At 40.4% G+C, this 22,072-nt stretch overlaps 1 protein-coding gene across 2 annotated transcripts in view; it reads right to left on the reverse strand.

Annotated features, from left to right (window-relative positions):
* Positions 1–398: 398 nt before the first annotated feature.
* Positions 399–22,072, reverse strand: part of LOC114647187 (coiled-coil domain-containing protein 172-like) — a 49,976-nt gene continuing 28,302 nt past the window's right edge. The window contains exons 4-5 of one of the 2 annotated variants that reach the window (XM_028795762.2): positions 10,575–10,665; positions 399–415 (exon numbers count right to left, since the gene is read on the reverse strand). In XM_028795762.2, coding sequence (XP_028651595.2) covers positions 407–415; positions 10,575–10,665 — 100 coding nt within the window. In that variant the 3' untranslated portion in view covers positions 399–406. Of the gene's footprint in view, positions 416–5,568; positions 5,638–10,574; positions 10,666–22,072 lie in introns of those variants that run through there. The other variant, XM_051922459.1, reaches the window with a different exon arrangement.

Genomic DNA, 22,072 nt, shown 5'->3' on the forward strand with positions numbered 1-22,072 from the left:
TTAAAGCAAAAAAGTAACCTGTAGATGGCACAATGACACTGGTCTCATTAAAAAACAGAAATATAAATATTTTATTTACAAGTTACATTGACTCTTGCTTTTAAATCAGTGGGGGAGGGGATGTTGGTGGGCCTATGGCAAGTTTATTAAAATATTTTGCAAAGCAAAAAAATGCATTTAAGACACAGTTCTCTTTAAGTTTCATACATCTTTATTTTAAACACATTTTAAAATAATACATTACTTAGAACCATTGTATTATTTTATGGTTTACATTTTCCAGAAAAAAAAAACTATAACAAAGTAAACAGTATTCAGGTATACTATTGCAAAAAATGATTTTCTTTTTACAGAAACAAAATTATTTCTTCACATACGATGTTTTATTCAAAAAAGGTCCCTGCATTCAAATATTCTGTAAAAGAAAACAAACTTAGTCAAAGTTAAGGTATTCATATATTAAAACACTCAACTTATTTATTGAATAGATTTTTATAGCTTCCATTTCCAATTTTAAAGAATTTGATGACTTTGAACATCTACCTGTCCTATACACTGTAATGTAACACCTGGATACAGGATCAAAGACTGATTCATCATGTTTAAGTTCTTGCTTTTTAAGCTCTTCAACAAGTATAAGCTGTAATGACGTATGCATACATAAATAATCTCTGCTCCTTTTGTTAACTTTAAAATGGATTCACATAAACGTATGGAAGCAGTGGGAAAAATTTGTTTTTTTCAATGAATGGAACATGAATGCATAATACACCAAGTGCAAAATACAGGCAGACCCTGAAGGAAACCTTTGGAGCCCGCTAAGACAGAAATTGAACATTTGGCACCTGAAAATAACATTTAAAAGCATGATATTATATTATAAATCACTCAGTGCTCATTCCTGGTTTGCAAGAAAATTTTTAGCAACCTCATAAGGCTAGCTAGGCCCGAATACTTGAGTGGCAGCAGCCCATCTGGCAAACAAAGGAGATGACATCCTTTGACAAGTCTCAAAAAGAAAAACGGAGGACAGAATTTACAAGGAACAAGTATAAAAAAATCTGAATTAGCATAAATCACCCTAATTATGAGTGGACATAAGATATTGTAATGATTCACTTCATGAAGTAGTAGTACATAATAAACAAGAATAGTTGTGTCAGATATTTTTTGAAATACAAGTAGACCATCAATAATGTTGCACCCATTGGGAACTGAGGAGTGCCAAATTAGTGAAAATGCTGGATTACAGAAGGATCACCTCAAATTGTAACTAAACACCTCATCAAACCTTTAAAATATCATGTAGATTTGTAAACATTAGATAATAAAGGAAACAAACATTAAAGCAATGAAATTTTAATTAAATAATGAAGTAATGTACTGTATGGGCACAGTTAATAGATGTATAAACAGTACAGGTAAACAATAGGTAACTATTTCATCCCATTTTTAAAATACAGTATCAATATTATTTAAATCAGTACAAGTTGGATACATGCAATAAAAAGAAAGAAATGAAAGGAAAGTGAAATTTAATTGAAGTAGCTAATGCACCATACAGGCACAGGTAATATAAAGGTTAGACTACAGATAATAAACATTCAGGCAAAATTACATGTCTGCAAGCATGGGTCTGTCAGAATCATCAACATCTTCATCTTGAAACATAGGTAAATCATCATAAACTGGTGGTAAAATTAGCACAATTTCTTCAGGAACCAGTGATGCGGGTGCCAGCATATCTGGGTGAGCAGAAGTTGATGGGAGTGGAATTTGAAATGTTAGCCTCGCTGTTGCATATTTTCTAGCAATTGTTGAGCATATCTTACAAGGTAAGTGGTTTCATATATTTTAGTCTCTTTATGTTTATCATGCAACATATAAACACCTAATATTTAGATAGAACAATAGAACTTTATTGGTTTCCAGGGGGAACTTTGGCTTCTTACAGAAGCTCTTTAAATAAATACATACATAAAAAGAATGTACACACACGCACCAGGATGACTAAATTGGAAGAAGACTTACAAAGTCTTCTCTTGGCAGTCCCAGTCACAGTTAGGCATTATACAGGCATTTCTGTCGGTATAAATGGGCCCCAGTAGCATTTCTTGACACACTTCTATTAAATAATTTGTTGGCTGAAAGTACTCACTGTTAGAGTGTCGGAGAAAGGATGTGTAGCATTGCTCATAATGGCACCCAATTTTGTGTTAATTCTGTCCTTTGCTACTACATCCAAGGGGCCCAGAGTGTGTCTCATAACTGAGCCTACCCTCTTAATTAGCTTGTTAAGTTGGTGGGCATCTACTTGAAATTTTGTTACCAAACTAGTACACTACAGCATAGAAAATTGCAATGTCCATCACAGAGTTATAGAAATGTGAAGGATGTCACTTCCCACATTAAAGGAATGCAGTCTTCTAAGGAAAAAACAGCCTGCTTTAAACCTTCTCATATAGTAGAACCCCAAGTACTTGTGGGAGCTCACAACCTCAACATCTCCACTCTTTGATCCGGTTAAAGTAAATAACCAATTCCTTGGTTTTGCTGATGTTAACAATGATGCAGACAATTATATTTTTGCTTCAAGGAACAAAGTGCTTCACCTGATTTCTATACGCTGCCTCATCTCCTTTATCAATACATCCCACAAATGCAGAATCATCTGGGAATTTCTCCAAGTGACATGACATGAGAGAGGAATGGCGCCGCACTGGAACTTCTGACCGGAGGAGCACAGTGGGGACGGTGAGTAGGACCGCCCCCGTAACGCTACAGACGCCGGCGGGGCAGGGTCTGTCCTTTTCTTATAGGCAGATCCGAACCGTTAAGGCGTCCCACAGTAAGAGGAGGAGTCAAAGGAAGAAAACTGATTCCTCCAATAGGAGAGGACGTGTTGCTGGGTGCACACATCCCACGAAGGGCCGCCCTCTTTTGAGGCAGAGGGAAAAACCGCAGGCTGGGAGGCGAAACGTGAGTGTGCTCCATTTGGCGGTCCTGTGGCGAGGAAATCGCAGGTTTCGGATGGTGAGGCCAAAGAAAGGAGCATTGGGGTGCCGGTCGGAGCGGAGAGCGTTGGCCCATACATGGGTGAAGCGTGCCGAGTGGCCGCGACAGGGCAACGTCTCCGCCCCCTGTTTTTCTGTTTATTTTTTAGGACTGGACCCTAGACTGGAAGGTGTCGGCCTACCGCCGAGAGAAATCTGTCCTCCTCGGATTGGCCGCTGGCCCTTAGGGGTCCCAGCTTGGGAGGGGAGTATTGTCACAGGTAGCTGGGTGTGGTTGGCAATCAGCTACCTATTTAAAGGTCCGCCTCCCGACAATCAAGGCTGGAGTCAGGTGAGGAGGCAGACAAGGTCGGAGAAGGAGGTGGGCGAAGAGAGGCCCGTTGTATAGCGTGTGGAAGAGAAGAGAGGAGGCTGAAGGAAGCCTAGACTTTGGGACTGTGGGGAATTGGAGCAAGGTGCACTATTGACTTGTATATAGTAGTTGTGTAAATAAACGTGTGGTGATGGCTTGTAACGTGTCTGCCTGTCTGTGTTCGGGTCGCCCATTCCACAACACTTGTTAGTCTTTTTAATATTTACATTTTTTTGAAGTGTACTCATTGATTGCTTATTAAACATTAAAGTTATCTTTAATGTGTAAATATTCATTGTAAATTATGGAGGTGATGAAATATACATAGTGCATTGTTCAAATATTGTAAAATATCAATATACAAGTTTGGGTCATATTGCTCAGCTCTAGTGTCCAGATACCATCTGTGCGCTATTCTCTTCAGAAATAACTAACATTACTTTGGCAACAAAAGACTGGTAAGAGGTATAGAAACCCAGTGGCGCGTACAGCCACCCCACTGTGGTATAGTGGGTCCACAGCTCATGTCAAAAGGGCCAGTTTTTAAAATAAATAATTGCCACACTTGTGGCTTAGCGAGGGGACGTGGTGGTGTGTGGCCGAGTGGTTCTCGGGGGAATTTGTGATGCGAGTGATTCTCACTTTAGTGCACAGGTGAGGAGTCGTCCGCATTCGTAATTATTCCCTGGAGCTGCTGATTGCCACAGCTGATCCACTTCCCCGTAATAAATAGAAGAGCGATGCGGCTAGCAGGGAGATGAAGGAAGGATGAAAAGAAAAAGAAAGAAATGGAGGTTGCAGGAGTGAGGAAAAAGGCAAAAAGCAGTTAGGAGAAAGCTGATGTGTGTGAGAGAGAAAGCGAGCGAGCGCTCGCAGGCAGCTGGACAGTGAACCCTGGCGGGGTGTTTGGCTGACACCTTGGGCAGTTGGTAGTGGTCGCTCCAGCTGAGCATTGTGAGGAGCAGGAGTGACTAGAAGGAGGATGGCTCGCTGCGGAAGACGCTGGGAGTCGGGAGGCTTGGAAGGTGGATTCCCCAACGTGAGCGTCCTGGTCGTTGGGGAAGCCAAGTCTCGGTCTGGAGAGAGCGGAACCGAAGCCAGGGATCAGGAAGCCTCCAGACCAGTTGAGTGGAAAGAAGGTCAGCTGTAGGTAGGGCGACTCTCCTGTTGTGAAGCCCGATGGGAGAAGCAGGAGAGCTGCCAGGTAAAAAGAAGGCACCAGGCTTTGTTTTTAAAGAGACTGCTTCCAGACGTTGTTTTAACCTCGTCGTTTTAAAGGGATTGTTTTTTCTAATGGATTTTAACCTCCACTTTTCACCTCTATTTTTATGGGATTACTTATTTATGGGTATATGAAGTACTGCACTATTTATTTGAACACTTTGTTTTAAAATTTTTGGTTTTAATAAAAACACTTTGCACTTTTTGCACAATCCCCTTGTTTCATTGTTATGCCTCACTGCCAAGCTCATCGGTGACATTACTGACTGTGTTGTGTTCAAGGGCTCCCAAAAGCAAGAAGGGAGCATGGAGCAGAACCTGCATTGTCACACCCACCCCGACACAGACAGTCTGAGACAGCAGTGTAGCACACAACACCCTTTATTTATATTGGGGAAAACAACATAGACAATGACTGTCTTTTTCTCCTTCCTTCTGCCAGTCCTTTTCACCTCCACTCCTACTCACAAGCTTTATCCTTCTTCCGCCCGACTCTGGCCATTGAGTAGTGGTGGCTGGCCCCTTTTATAGGACACCCAGAAGGACTCCAGGTGTCTAGCGACCTTCATCTGTCAGCACTTCCAGGTGCGGTGGAAGTGCTGCCAAACAGGGCTCAACAAATTTCCAGGTGCCCCCTGGCAAGGGCCATGGGCCCCAGCAGGGTTGAGCTTTCATGCTCCAAAATTGTGGCCCCACTGCAAGTCAAGGGGACTGCCCTCTATCAGCCCGGAAGAGATAACGCCCTGGAAAAGCTATCTCCCCTGGTTCTTACATTGTCAAGGCATGCCGGTAAGGTAAGGGCCCTGGCCATCCTCCACAAAGGCTACAAAAAAGAATGCCTGCAGTCAAGTAATTTTTACAGTGAACATTATTTTTTACTTCACAAAGCCAAACACCATGTAAAACAATTTTCTTACAAAACAACTTCTGTTATTTATAATAACAGGTAATATGATATTTGAAACCTTTACTTACCTTTATCTTTCTTCAGCAAAGCATTTCTTACTACTGACTTTTACCTGATGTCTGAAAGTCTTTTGTAGAAAGTTTCTGAAATGTTCAGAAAACTTACATTTTGTAACAAATATTTAATTATTGATATGAACTAAAAGTTATTTAATATGCCATGCAATGTTACCTGCAACAATAAAATTAAAATAGATTCATAGTAAAGAAATTATTAGTTATTATAATACATAGTATTATGACAGTAAGCAGTCTTGGTATAAGCTGACATTTAAGTCTGAGATAATTGCATTTGGCTTTTCCTTAATAGATAGAGCTTAAATCTGCACAGTTCTTATAATTTTTATGATAAAATATAGTAGATGTACACAAATAAATATTTTTCTTGAGATTCTTATATTATTTTTTCATTATTATATATATATATATATATATATACTGTACATACAGTATAGAACTGTATATATATATACTATGTGTGCATATATATATATATATATATATAATAAAATTTAATTTGAATTTCCTTATAATAACATTCTCAGACCCAGTTCTTCCAGTACTGCAGTCTTGCAAATCTGGAGCCTAATAGCTACACTGAAATGTTCTGCTGTAGTAATTTACAGTAGTAAATACAGCTGTATGCTGTGCCTGTGCCCAAGTTTAGATGCAAGAACAGTCTTATTTCTAATAATTTTTTAAAGTATAATAAAAATTAAGTAAATAGTCGTATTAATTATAACATACAAGGGCAGATAAGGAGGCATTTGTTAGAGGAATCTGTGAGCAAGTAAGGTATCATCTATGGTCTAGAGATTCACATCCTGCTTACAGAGGAATCACCAAGCATTATGCACATCTGAATCTGTTCCTTGGAGAATTGCAGTCTGTGCGGCTGATGAAACACTGCAGTTGTGATGCACTGGGCTGGCTACTTTGAGCAGCTGTTTAAAGCTGATCATCTCGCTAGGACGTTGGACATTTCTGGATCCACAGTTCATGAGGCTGATCCTCCAATTAGCTGTGAACCACTCAATCTCACGAAGATTACAGAGGTGATGAACCAGCTGAGGGTAGGGAAGGCTGCAGGGATCTGTGGTATTTGAGGTGAACTTCTCCAGGTTGATGGTAAGGCTGTCTTCCTGGCATTATAAGCAATCTTTACTTCCATCTGTGAGACGGGCATCATCCCAACTGACTGGAAAACGAGACTTATCATCCCTATCTGGAAAGGGTAGGGTGATTGCCTGGATTGCGGCAACTACAGGGGGAAAAACACTGCTCTTGGTGCTGGGTAAGGTCCTCGCTACAGTCATCCTCAATAGGATCCATGATCACTTACTCACCTACCAGTGTCTGGAGCAGTCTGTTATTACGCCTAAGAAGTCTACAATCGCGCGCATCCTGGCACTGAGTATTCTTGAGTGCAAATGCGAGCTGCCCTGTGGGACATCCTGAGACTTTGTGGGACGCCCCTGAAGTTGCTAGATGTCATGACCGGCCTGTACACTGGTACTGTGAGTGCTGTGCAGTGTAGGCAGAACCTCTGCGTTCTTCCCAGTTCTTTTTTGGGATTGTCTGGTGTGTGTTCTCACTCCTTCCTTGTTCAATGTTTGCATGGACTGGGTCGTGGGATTCAGCAGCTGTGGGGCATCTGTTGACGTAGATGCTGTCATCTTTGTGGAGTCAATGGAGGCTCTGATCGAGGCCCTTGAGAGACTGAGTGAGGAGTCTGAGTGCCTGGATAAAAATCAAGATCCAGGCCTTTAATGACCTCTTGGGCGCAGCCATCAGCAGCATGTCTGTCTGTGAAGGGGTGTTGACTGCATCAAGAGGTTACTTACCTCGGCAGTGACATTCATGTCTCAGGTGACTCTTACTATGAAGTCAGTAAATGAATTGGGAGAGCAAGGAGGGTCATGAGGCCGCTGCAAAAGTGTGTGTGGGCGCTCCTGATATCTTTGCAAAAGGACGAAGATCCAAATCTTTAGAGTTCTGGTGCTTCCTGTTTTGCTATATGGTTGAGAGACATGGACACTATTCAGTGACCTGTGACAAAAACTGGATTCCTTCGGTACTATGTTTCCTTGGAGAATCCTTGGGTACCAATGGTTTGACTTTGTGTTAAACGAGCGGTTGCTCATGGAGTCCTGAATGAGACACATTACCTGCATTGTGAAGGAGCGTCAGTTATGGTACTACGGCCATGTGGAGCGATTCCCTGAGGATGATCTGGCTTGCAGGATCCTCATTGCTGAAGACCCTAGTGACTGGACCAGGCCAAGGGGACACCCACTTAAAACCTGGCTGGGTTAGATAGATAGGTCATTTCAGGAGGGTGGGACTGGACCGCATGTGTGCTTGGGGGTTTGCTAAATGGGAACTTCAGACGTTTGGTCGTGTGGTGTATGTGGCAATGCACTGTACCGGTGCATGCTCCCCAACCTGACCTGATATGAAAATAAAACTGAGGCAGAAATTAGATTCCTACACAAAGCTGATGAGCTCACTTTCCTTTATAAGGTGATAAAAAGATAAACAATAGAGAAGGACTGCAGAACAGATCCTCTGCTTCTCCAGATGAGTGGTTCCAGTTAAGGTAGTTTAACATGTAGAAGAATGTCTCCTAGGATCCTCTGAAGGTAGTGTACCAGGCATGGCCCACTGGGAGAAGACCCAGAACAATATGGAAATTGGCGGAACTGGGTGTAATTAGGAATTTGTCAGAGATATTGCAGTTAAGATTCAGTTTGTTAAATATAAGGTGACCTGGGGCCTCATGTATAATGGCGTGCGTAGAACTCACACTATAACATGGTGTAAGCTCAAAAGCGGAAATGTTCGTATGCACAAAAAAATCCAGATGCATAAATCTGTGTGAACGCCAACTTCCACGTTCTTCCGTTACATAAATCCCAGTCAGCGTGAAAAGCTGTCCCACCCCAACTCCTCCCAGAATTACGCCTCTTTGAATATGCAAATCAATATAAATAGCCCTTAAGCTCAGCATTATGTGAAAAGGCAATGGCAAAAGCACAAGGGAAAATAGAAGAATTTCAGCGATACCAAGTGGAGGTAAGGAAAAACATACTATTTGTTGGTTTAAACAGTGGTATAAACAACAAAAGGAAGTTGATCGAGTGACATAGCATGTCGCTGAAACTCGAAAGGTCAAGTTCACAAAGTCGCACAGTGCCCGAAATAAAAAAGTATCACATATCAAAGTCGCCGTGAAAAGGCGAGTCGTAGCCCACCGTCTGAGTGTCATATGAAAGTTTATTAGGGTACAGAGGAAAAAAAAAGGCACACAGTGGAACTTTAATCTCGAAATTTCCACTTTAATCACGTAGTTTATTTTGTCATTAAAGTAGAACACCATAAACTTCATCTTAAAATCATTTAATTTACTAGTTTCTCAAATCCCATCATAACTAAAGTAGCACGTTAAATGCTTTGTTTTGTATTTGATCTTCTATGTGCTCTATGTGTGTGAATCACTAGGTACTTCCAGGCTTTCTCTTCCTCCGACAGGACACATAATCCATTACATTCGTAATATTACAGCTCTCTGAATAATTAAAATACTGAGATGTATATGTGATATCATTTTCATGATGATAGCAGTACTGTCTCTTTTAAACGTACTAACCCCCAGTCCCTGTCTTAAGTTTCTTTCTCCAAATACCCAATCGCCACACAATCAGCTCTGTAATAGATGTTAAGCCATCTGTAAGCTGAGAACGCCGATTCTTCATAACTTTTAAGGAACATTGAAATATCTTCGTAGTACATGTTTAATTATTCTATCCATCTATCCTTCCAGTGTCGTGTCAGCACCAGCAAGAATACAGCATAAGGCAGGAACAATCCGTGAACGGAGCGCCAGCTCCTCGCTAGCGCTGCGGCACCATGTCCTCACATGTTTAATTATTAACAATATAGATTATTTAAATGAAGTTAAAGTTTTATCTGTATAATATAATAAACATATTTTACTGCATTTCATCTTAAAAATGATATCGTCATCATATGTAAATACGCGTTTTATAAAGTGGCTCAGGTTGTGCAATATTATAACTGTAGTGCAAGTTTACAGTGAGATAATTGTACTTATAAGTACAGTTTCTACAAGGAGCACTTGATGGACTGATTGAGTGCATTTAAAGTTCTTGGGATGAAACTGTTTCTGAACCGCGAGGTCCGTACAGGAAAGGCTTTGAAGCGTTTGCCATGTGAGAGCAGTTCAAATAGGCAGCATGGCTGAGGCAGTGTGTGCATGATGCTGCATACCGATAATTCTCTTTCCGATCAGCTGCTGTAGATCTGTGATTCCCCACTAAGATATAGTGATATAAATACTCTGAGTGGTGCAGTGAGAGTAATACGGAAAAAGATGATCCACTGTGGCAACCCCTAACGGGAGCAGCTGAAAGACAAAAAAGAAGGTACAGTGAGAGTAACAACGCTAAAGCAGCTATGGTATTTGGAATACTTTAGCTATTCCTTGGACCATTATATTGTTGCAGGTTAATTATAATCAGATGCCTTAAACTAATAAACAATATGCAGTTAGTTTCAGTGTATATGATAAAGCTGCGTCAGGGATGTGGATCTAAAAAAGAAAGGGTAACCACACAGGAACAGTAGCACTGCTTTGATGCTGGGTGCCGCCAGTTTGCAAAACCGAGTGGAGAACTTGCGTAAGCCAGGGTTGGAGCTACCATGAAAATGTGCGTGGCTTTATGCCAAGTTTAGGTTTTATACATTGTGATTTGAGCGTGGAAATGTTCGTACACAACATTTTTGTGCATACGCACCGTTTATACCTGAAGCCCCTGGCCTTTCCAACTCTTCATTTTGCCACAGAAACCCTCCCCAGAACAATTAGATGGAAAATATGATAAAATGGCAAAAAAGGCAAAATAAAAGAAAAAAATATTTAAGTATTGACAAAAGGTCATATTCAGCAATTAAAAACAATTACATCAAGAAGCTGATTTTAAAGAAAAAGGAACTCATACCATTTGTAGAAAATGTATTTCTGACAATAAAACTTCAAAAGTATTATTATTGCCATCTTCTCCTATAAAAGTTTCTAACTCTTTTTTCAGTCTGTAAGACAGGAACAAATAGTGAAAATGTAACAAAATATTTTCATCACAATAACAGAAATTACAAACATTGTATTTATTAAATACAGAAAACTGCTTAGAATTTTTTTACTTGGAACAATATTAGGAACAAACGAAGGTATTATCTATCTAGCAACAAGCATGACAAAATAGCAATACAACAGCAAAATGGTGGCACACTAAAAAGATGACACTGCAATAGGTGCAAAAATAACGTAAACAAATTTAATCATTGCTGTAGAGAAAAGACACAGCAAAAATGCTGAAATACTTGTTTTCTGAGCCCAATATCACCAAAGAACTATTAATAAAGAAAAAATATGTTCCGGCCAAATTAATTATTAAAGTTTGTGAAATCATAACAGAGCAAGGTTCCTAACTGATGTGTCTGTCCGTTTTATTAGATAACCTGATATGAAAAGAACAGAATAACTTGCAAACACAATAGCGTTGTGGTCATTAAAAATTCAAAACATTCAAAATGCATTGGGCTTTAAATAAATTTTCACTATTAGGAGTGATCAATCAAATACATGAACTGGAATACACTAGCTTCAGTTTAGACACATTGAATATAAGGTAGATCCTTAAAATAGACCGGAAGTACCACCTTATATGATACTGGACCATTTTAAGATGGGGCATTGGTAAATAAACCGAGAGTCTAATTTAGGGGATGGGACCCTCAGGAAGATGTCTTGCTTAGTGTGCTGTACCTACTGCCCAACCCAAAACTCAGTGATAAGCAAATCACTTGGCACTGGTTCTCCTTAACCAGTTTTTAAGTTTTGCATAACCTAGCAAAGCACTCATCCAAACTAGCAACCACAAAGGAGACTGACTATAATCACAAACACACACACACACACACATATAATGGGCTAGAAATGGGCCCAATGGATACACTTCACCTCAGGCAGAGGCAGCCGAGCCCCAAACTCAAATGAGAGGCTTTCTGCCTGCACAGACCTAAAGATAGCTTTTAAATATCAAACAAAGGATAAGCAGAAAACCCTGAAAATTTTGGTCCAATGACAGCATTCCTTAATATTAAATATTTATTTGAAGAAAAAGGAAATAACAAAACGCAAGGTAAGAAGAAGGGCAAAAATAAATTATGTCTAAACAGACAAACCTAACAGCAAACCCAAATAATTACAAGCCACAATCAGCACATTTAAAAAAAGAACCTGGGGTCAAATTTAGTAAATCCAAACAAAGTAAAATAAAAATCACAAAACAAGAACCCAGAACATAATCACTATGATGATGGTTCAGTACAACCTGAAGCTTCTCTTTAAATACTAACTGGGGCAGTAACTCATCTGCATGATCATGTAGCCCTGCCTTGTTTGCCTCTACATGAAGCAGACAGGGCATACACCTAAATAAAACACATAAATTAAAATAACTCAAAAAATATGAAATATTTATTGACATCACAATATTTCATAAATATGATAAGACAAAATGAAACAAAATACAGAATTAGAAACTAAATAAATAGTGTCGCAGGTGGCTGGGGGGGGCGACCCAGCCAGGATGCCCAGGTGGACCGGAAGAGGGCTTACGCCTGCCTCAGATCACGTGGGGGTGACCACCCTGGTTTCTATGGGGACCACGGGTACAGAGCTTTGAAGCTCGACCCTGTAGGGGCCCATGGTCACTGCCAGGGGGCGTGCTGATGCCTTGGAAGCCCTGGACCTCAGCACTTCCGCCACACCCGGAAGTGCTGGGGGGAAGAGAAGCAGGGACACCCGGAGTGCTTCCGGGTACACAGCCGGCACTTCCGCCACACTGGGGAGAGCCGGTGGAAGATTGCTGGGAAGCACCTGGAGCACATCCGGGTGTGTATAAAAGGGGCCGCCTCCCTTCATACGTTGACTTGAGTCGGGAGAGAAGAAGGATGAGGTCTCTGAAGAAGGCAAGAAGGTGGCCTGAAGAGAAGGCATTGTGTGTTGTGGCCAGGACTTTGGGGACTTGGGGACTACGAGCACTTGTAAATAATGGAGCACTTATATAATAAACGTGTGTGGGGTGATTACAACGTGTTTGCCTGTCTGTGTCCGGGTCAAGTTCCACAATAGAATGTTAAAAAAAAACAAGTAAAGCTTTAAAATATAAGATAACATAATTGAGCCAGGAATGACAGCCTGGCTGAAATATAACATCCATCCATTTTCCAACCCGCTGAATCCGAACACAGGGTCACGGGGGTTTGCTGGAGCCAATCCCAGGGTACAAGGCAGGAACCAATCCTGGGCAGGGTGCCAACCCATCGCAGGACACACACAAACACACCCACACACGAGGGACAATTTAGAATCGCCAATCCACTTAACCTGCATGTCTCTGGACTGTGGAGGAAACTGGAGCACCCGGAGGAAACCCACACAGACACGGGGAGAACATGCAAACTCCACGCAGGGAGGACCCGGGAAGCGAACCCGAATATAACAGTGTGGCAGAAAGATAAAGAACATTCTAAGCAAATTCTGCCCACAGTAAGATGGAGCACCTATCATGCAAAGAGTCAATAATACTTCACACATATTTTTAGGAAGTCACTGCGCACTGGAGAGATTCCGAAGGACTGGAAAATGGCAAATATCATCCCATTATATAAAAAGGGTGACAGGGCAGATCCAAGCAACTATAGGCCAGTAAGCTTAACATGCATCACAGGAAAATTAATGGAAGGAATTATTAGGGATAAGATTGAGCAACACCTGGCAAGGACAGGAGTTATTTTGAACAGTCAGCATGGGTTCAGAAGAGGGAGGTCATGTTTTACTAACATGCTGGAATTCTATGAGGAGGCAACAAAAGGATACGATCAAAGTGGAGCATATGATATTATTTATCTGGACTTTCAGAAAGCATTTGATAAGGTGCCACATGAGAGGTTGGGCATCAAATTCGAGGAACCTCATCAGAACTGGCCGATGTTAAGAGTGTTGTTCCACTGGGGTCAGTGCTAGGGCCGCTGTTATTTTTAATATATATAAATGATTTAGATAGGAATATACAGTAAGTAACAAGCTGGTTAAGTTTGCAGATGATACCAAGATAGGTGGATTAGCAGATAATTTGGAAATCGTTATATCATTATAGAAGGACTTGGATAGCATACAGGCTTGGGCAGATTTGTGGCAGATGAAATTTAATGTCAGCAAATGTAAAGTACTACACATAGGAAGTAAAAATGTTAGGTTTGAATACAGAATAGGTGGTCGGAAAATCGAGAGTACACCTTATGAGAAGGATTTAGGAGTCATAGTGGACTCTAAGCTATCGACTTGCCGACAGTGTTCAGGAGCCATTAAGAAGGCTAAAATATTAGGTTATATAGCACGATGTGTGGAGTACAAGTCCAATGAGGTCATGCTCAACCTTTATAATGCACTGGTGAGGCCTCATCTGGAGTACTGTGTGCAGTTTTGGTCTCCAGGCTACAAAAAGGACACAGCTGCACTAGAAAAGGACCAGAGAAGAGTGACTAGGCTGATTCCAGGGCTAAAGGGGTTGAATTATGAGGAAAGATTAAAAGAGCTGAGCCTATACAGTTTAAGCAAAAGAAGATTAAGAGGTGACATGATTGAAGTGTTTAAAATTATGAAGGGTATTAGTACAGTAGATCGAGACTGTTATTTTAAAATGAGTTCATCAAGAACACGGAGACATAGCTGGAAATTTGTTAAGGGTAAATTTCACACAAACATTAGTAAGTTTTTCTTTACACAAAGAACGATAGATACTTGGAATAAGCTACCAAGTAGTGTGGTAGACAGTAAAACCTTAGGGACTTTCAAAACTCGACTTGATGTTTTTTTGAAAGAAATAAGTGGATAGGATTGTCGAGTTTTGTTGGGCTGAATGGCTTGTTCTCATCTAGAGTGTTCTAATGTTCACAGGAACCTCTCTATATCTCTACTGGCGTTCCACAACTGCCCGTTACCTGTATAAAATATTAATTTACAACCAAACCTATTGTAGGAAAAACCATCAAAAATGAGACACAAACTGATGTCCCCTGTCATTGATGATTAATTTAGGAAAACCATGAAAGCAAAAACACTTGCGATAACAGAGATAAAAACATTAACAAATACTTTAGCTGTAGGAAGCTTTTTAAAGAAACAAAATGTGTGCTCTCTGAGAACCGAGCCTGTGTCCAAAATTGTAGTATATTTCTGCAATGAAGGTAGATCTATATTGAAATCTATGCTAATTTCCAGGAAAACCTGGGGTAATTTTGAATATGGTGGCGACTGAATACGGTGGCCTCTCCTAGTATGACAAAACTGGTGTTGTATGTTAAATGTTGCTTATTTTCATAATTCAACAATATATTTACCAGACAATTAAATCTGTAATATCATTACTCTGATCCACGATCACCAGAAAGTGCTGAATTTTCAGTAACAACAATAATAGACCAGTTGGTGAGGAGACAAGGCAGCAAATTCACGTAGATGACTGTGTAATGAGGCACTATAGGTGGTTTTGAAGGAAAGAAAAATGTAGTAAGCAGGTCAGCATCCACAATATCTTAATTGGTTAATCTGATCTGGCTGGCTCTCCTGTCGATCCTGCTTCCAATGTCTGTTCACTGAACAATAAATTAACATCTGTCAAAAACACACCACTCACCAGAAGATGAGGGACTACTGGCTTTTTATTTCTACTGACACATGCCTGTAAAACATTATCCCATTCCGACTATAATGATAAAGTACCGAATGAGAAGAAAGGACCAGGAGGTGAAATGTTTTTAAAAATGAAGCCACATTTGTAACGTTTAAGTCAATCAGAGCTTACAGTAACAACTAAGCCATAACACAACACTGGTAGCTGGTGCGGCAATATTATACCGGTATCTATTGAAAGTATCAGAATTTTTAACTATATCATGATTTAGATTTCTGGCAATATCAGCCACTGAGTGTACAGAGTAGGGTAGTTACTCAAAGATTCTCTCAACTTGTAATAGGATTACTCTACTCATTACTTCCTGAAAAGGTGATCACATTACTATTATTTTACTTTCATGTTATGTTTAATGTAATTTGTAAATTACAAGGATGATCCCTACACATCATTTCAGTATTTTAATAAGGAGGAAATAATGATGATAATAATAATAATCACAATATAATCAATCATCAGCAGCATCCTACTAATAATAATAATCATCATCTTGAAATAAGAATAAGAGTCATCATCATTATTATATTCAACTAGAGATGAGCGAACCTTTGGACCTCATACATGTAGTAGCAGCCTTGACCGAGGACGTGCAGGCTTTGCAGGTTCAGGTGGGAAATCAGGAAACCCAACTCTCCAAATTAGAGGCTTGTCTGATGGCTTGGATGGCTCTCTTTGAAGAACAAACATTCATTCAGGCCTTTCCACATATTTGTGCCGCTATGTCCTAAGAAAGATGTGGAGATCTATGTCATCATTTTCAAGCACACAGTGATCCCTCAACGCTGGTATAAGCTGAGTGGGCACACATACTGGCATCATTCCTGATGTCAAGACCAAGATTCTGGCATGATACAGTGTGACTGCGGACCTGCAGGTGAGACAGTGTTGGGAGTGGCGCTTTAAACACGAGTGGCCAGCTAACTCTCAAGCATTTTGAGCTCTGGAGGAAGCTTGGATGGAGGCCAACTCAACCGAGAAGGTCTCCCAGAGTATCTTACCAAAACAGGTCCGCAGGCACTCAAGGAAAAATATGGAATCGATTATTGACACTTCAGAGCGACTCCGGACGGCCATGCAAGTCAAGCATTCAGAACAGCCTGATGACCACCGGAAGCCCTGAATGGGTTGTGCCTAATGAACCGAGTCCAGCTGGCACAACATGGAATTAGACACTCGGTTCAAGGACAAATCTACAACCCCTTTGCACTATTTAAAATGCAGGGAGATGGGACACATTATTCCCAACTGTCCATGACTTGATGGCCCAATGGACTGAAGCTGGGGCCAGGGAGGAAGGTATTGTGCTCTGACTTTTGCTAACATTTTCTTCCTTCCTTCCTTATACAGTTGTGGTGGTGGAAGTAAATTGAATTAGAGTCACTGTTCTCATTGACTCCAGGAGTAGCATTTCCATTGTTACTTGCCAGTATATACTTGTACAAAAATGGGGCTCAAGGAGGACCTGTCTAACATGTATTCACAGGTATTCTCCAGCCAACTTTGTATTCACAGGTATTCTCCTGCCAACTTTGTGATCACCTTCTAGGGGGACATCCTTACAGTCACAGCTGCTGTTATGCAGAACCTGGGGTTACTGGGGCAGGACATGTCTACAAGAAAAAGCAGGATAGTACAACTCCTACACCCAAAAAAACGGTGGGCATGGCCATAAATGGGGGAATCCCATCCCAAATTGTCTACATGCCATGTATTTTCCTGGCTGGAGAGAAGGATGACATTTGAGGTGGATGACGTCATGATGTCATGTTCTGATGCCACCACAGAGGCAACGGATGAGACGTGATCTGAGACCCTACCCTGGGAGATCACAGCATATGTTCTCTCTGACTTACATTTTCAATTCAGGTAGATGGCAGCCTCATTTAAAAGGGAACAACAGAACAATGACTCCTTAAACTTTGCAAAGAATGCAGTCGTTCTCGTAAATGGGTGATGAACTGCATATCTCATGAAACAACAGCCACATTTTGTGACTGAAAATGAATTAGGAGTATTTGAAATCAAGTAAGTTGTAACAGATCTAGAAAAGAAAGTAACTTAAAATAAGAGAATACAGGAAAAAGAAACTCAAATCCATTTAAAAAATATATTTTCTTTTGGTTAGTAGTTATATAAATAAGTATTTATCTTTGTTTTCCCTTTTCTGGCTTAGAAATGCTTTATATATGTGCATTCAAATGGCTATCCAACCAAGGAATGACTGCATGTAGAAAACATCATTCTTGATGAAGGGGCAAATTTCAATTCTGGTCTTTTTTCCTCATCTGCATAATGAACCCCACTCTTTGGACTGAAGTAAAATAAACACAATGATTGTAAAAGTTTAAAAGTTTTTTCAAATGATATATGTTGTACAGTAAGGAGAGGTATCGGCCAAGGGGTTCTGGGTAACTTAGAACAATAGAAAATCTGGAAAAGACCACTGTGTATTCAGATCTAATATTTTTACCTCCCATGTGTAATACTTTACATTTGCTTACATTAAATTTCATCTGCCCAAACCTGTATGCTGTCCAAGTCCCATTGTAGTGATTCAACAAATTCTAGATTATCTGCCAATCCACGTAGCTTGGTTTTATCTACAAACTGACCACTGTGGAACACCACTCTTAACTTCAGCCAATTATGAAGGTTTCCTTGAACCACCACCATCTGCTTCCTGTGTCTGAGCCAACTTTGTACCCATCTACAAACAACACCCTGAACTCCCACTTCTTTTAGTTTGATGCCCAACTTCTCATGTGGCACTTTATTAAACATTTTCTGAAAGTCAAGATAAATAATATCATATGCTCCACTTTGATCATATCCTTTTGCTGCTTCCTAATATAATTTTAGTATGTGAGTAAAACATGACCTCCCTCTTCTGAACCTATGCTGTCTGTTCAGTAAAACTCCTGTTCTTCCCGTGTGCTGTTCAATATTTCCCTTAATAATTTCTTCCATTAATATACCTGTGATGCACATTAAGCTTACTTGCCTATAGTTGGCAGCTTCTTTATCAACCTTTTATTAAAATTCCTAATAATTCAAATTTTAGGTATGTACAGTATCTGTCCAGCATTATATGTGAAATGTGTTATATAATATGTTAAACCTGTTCCACTGTTCCTCAACTGTCCCCGTGCTTGAAAGCTTATTCCGGTCCATCCTCCTTAGACTTTGGTGCATCTGCTCAAAATTTGTTCTACCAAAGTTAAACTTACCAGATTTAGTCTTTGTATCCTCGCTCTTCCAAAATACTTAGAACTGTATAACAGTATATTCCAAATACAATGATAGATGCTTTGAAGTATGTTTTCTGTATTGCTGCTGTACAATTCTGATTTTCAAATTTTTAATTTTGTTACATTTTCAGAATTAACCATAAATTAAAAAAGAATAGCCAACATATGAAGACAAATGTGCCTGGGGATATAAGTGTTTGAGGATTTTTTTTACAATTCAGGGTTCTATCATCATTAAATCATGGTGATTTTTATACTATTTAATTGACACTAAAAACAAATGCAGCAGAAGTATATCTATTAGTCAATATTTAATTGTCAGTGATACTTTTGGCAATGCTAGTAATTAATTAAAACAGTCAACAAGACGACCCAGGGATGCCAAGTTAAATATAGGTTGAGTGACAGATCTCTGTTCCACTTTCCTGCCGGGATGCCAGAAATGTGGCAAGATCTATACAATTTAAATTGGCTAAAGTCTACATTAATACTTTCATTTTCCTTGTTGTGGTTCGGACATGACCAAAAGCTATTTTTTTTGTGATCAAACTTTTATTGATAATATAAAAAGGAATACAGCCAAAGAAAACCAACCCAATGATAATAGAAGGTATATATGCAAATATATATACATTAACTGTACACAGTGTAATAAAGATTAGACAAAGACATCATAAAGATTTGGGGCAGCCACCCATATATTGTTTTCCCGGCTGCAAAAGTGGAGCTTTTTAGAAGCATGATGTGCATAGAACAGAGTCCAAAACATAACTGACTATAGAAGACAAAGATGGAGGCTTTAACGGCCCATAAAGGAAGGACGTCATCAAAAGGGCTGGAATTGGAAGTGATGTTTTCTGGTCCAGAAGTGACGTCAGCAAAGGGCCTGGCACCGGAAGTGATGTCTTCTGGTCCGGAAGTGACGTCAGCAAAGGGGTTGGCACTGGAAGTGATGTCTTCTGAGGAGCCAGAACCTTGCAGGATTTCCCAGGAAAGGTCTGTACGGAACTGAGAAAGACAGTCAGCGCATTCTGTCGCCCCCTGATCGATGTTTTATTATAATTACTCAGGCCCTTTAGCTGCCTCCTACTCGCACGTGGGTGACAACAGATAAAGATGCATATACAGGGTGAGGCAAAATTATGTTAACATTTGAATGCCAGAAACAATTTACTCACAAAACATACTTCAGATGATTTACAGGAATGTTTCAACCTGTTTGCCATCATGTTCAACACATGTACCATATGTGGCACATAAATTGTTCATGTAGATGAGGGGTTGGTTACGTGCACTGATGTCTCTCTTTTTTTGTCTACAGAAATAAAGAAGAAAAAACATAATACACCTATCTTACTTCTGCTCTCTCTTTATTAATCCCAATGGGAAATTCACATTCTTCAGCAGCAGCATACTGATACAATAAATAATATTAAATTAAAGAATGATAATAATGCAGGTGAAAAACAGACAATAACTATGTATAATGTTGAATGTTAACGTTTACCCCCCCGGGTGGAATTAAAGAGTCGCATAGTTTGGGGGAGAAACGATCTCCTCAATCTGTCAGTGGAGCAGGACAGTGACAGCAGTCTGTTGCCGAAGCTGCTCTTCTGTCTGGAGATGATACTATTTAGTGGATGCAGTGGATTCTCCATAATTGATAGGAGCCTGCTGAGCGCCCTTCGCTCTGCCACAGATGTCTATGATGTCACTTCCAGGCTCTGCCATGATGATGTCACTTCTGTCCCTTCTCGATGACATCACTTCCTGCCATTCCCGATAACGTCTCTTCTATTTTGTCACTTCCTCCTGCCATGTTTTTTCATTTGTCTATATAAATGTCTGTCCTGCGGTGGGTTGGCACCCTGCCCGGGATTGGTTCCTGCCTTGTGCCCTGTGTTGGCTGGGATTGGCTCCAGCAGACCCCCGTGACCCTGTGTTCGGATTCAGCGGGTTGGAAAATGGATGGGTGGATGGATATAAATGTCATTTACGTAAATATCTGTGTTGAATGTGATCAGTTTTTTTATTTATTTTGACCATTTTTTTCATCTTTGTCCATCAGTCAATATATGGGGTCAATCCCCAACACTTTTTGAGCATTATTTTGTGGTTAATTCCTCCACTATATATGTATTATATTGTGGATGCTAAGAGGCACTGTTGCCCCTTTAAACCCAACAGACTCTGGACATCAGGTAAAAGCACCAAGAAAGGTTTTAATTATTTTTCTTCTCAACTAGTGCCTTGTTCAAGCACCACAGCCTCAATAAACACAATAAAATCAAAAATAATCACAATACTCTTTCTCTTTCTGTCCTTCCATTCACGTGACTTGCTAGCACTTCCTGGAAGTACATCTGGGCCTTCATCCTCGTGACTGGGTAGTACTTCAGGGCTATAAGGGAAGCACGACTGTCCTGGTCCTTCCACAGCACCCCCTGATGGCACCCACAGCACTCAACAGGACTGAGACTGTGAACTCCAAGTCCCAGGATGCCCTGTGGGAATCCGGGGTACCGCTATACTCAATGGAAGCTGCCATCTAGTGTCTTGGGGGAGGCAGTGTCCTACAAAAGCTGCCTTCCCCCATCCTTTCATCTCAGGGGCGTCCCGACCGGATTGAGCTGCCGACCATCTCTTATAATAAATATATATAATATATATCTATATATATATATATATATATATATATATATATATATATATATATATATATATATATATATATAATATATATAGATATATATATATATATATATATATACTGTATATACACACACACACACATTAGTGGAAAATGCCAACCCATACCACAAACAGAAGAGCAGACTCTCAATGTTCAAACACACACGCTTTTATTTTGCCTTTTCTTCTTCCTTTCCTGCACACAGTGCACAATCAACAACAGCCAATAACTCAGTCCTTTTTTTTACATTTCTTTTCTTGTTCTTCTCTTCTTCCGCCTCCACTCCTCTCCCACAAGCTCTGTCCTCTCGCTCCCAACTCCAGCTCTCTGAATGGAGTGATGTAGCCCCTTTTATGTTGCACCCAGATGTGCTCCAGGTGCACACTGACGATTTTCCTGCAGCACTTACTGGTGTGGTGGAAGTGCTGCAGTCCATGGCTCCGGAACCGTCCAAGCTCCAAGCCCATGACCCTGATGTAATCCAGGGGGATTGCCCTTTTGCGTCCCAGGTGAGATATTGCCTCTCTCCTGGTCCTTCTGTTCTCCAGGCGTCCCGGCCAGGCAAGGGTCCTAGCTGTCTGCCACAATATATACATATCGTGATGCGTGAGTCACAGTCTTGCACCCCAAAACACGAGGTTGAATCTCAGTACTTTAGCAAAACCAGCTTTATTCAACTTGAAACAGGAACAGCAGGGTTATTTATTGCAGCAGGAGCTACCACTCCCCTATAAACA

This window comes from Erpetoichthys calabaricus, chromosome 2, assembly GCF_900747795.2.
Source record: "Erpetoichthys calabaricus chromosome 2, fErpCal1.3, whole genome shotgun sequence".
In the NCBI taxonomy this organism is placed as follows: domain Eukaryota; kingdom Metazoa; phylum Chordata; class Cladistia; order Polypteriformes; family Polypteridae; genus Erpetoichthys; species Erpetoichthys calabaricus.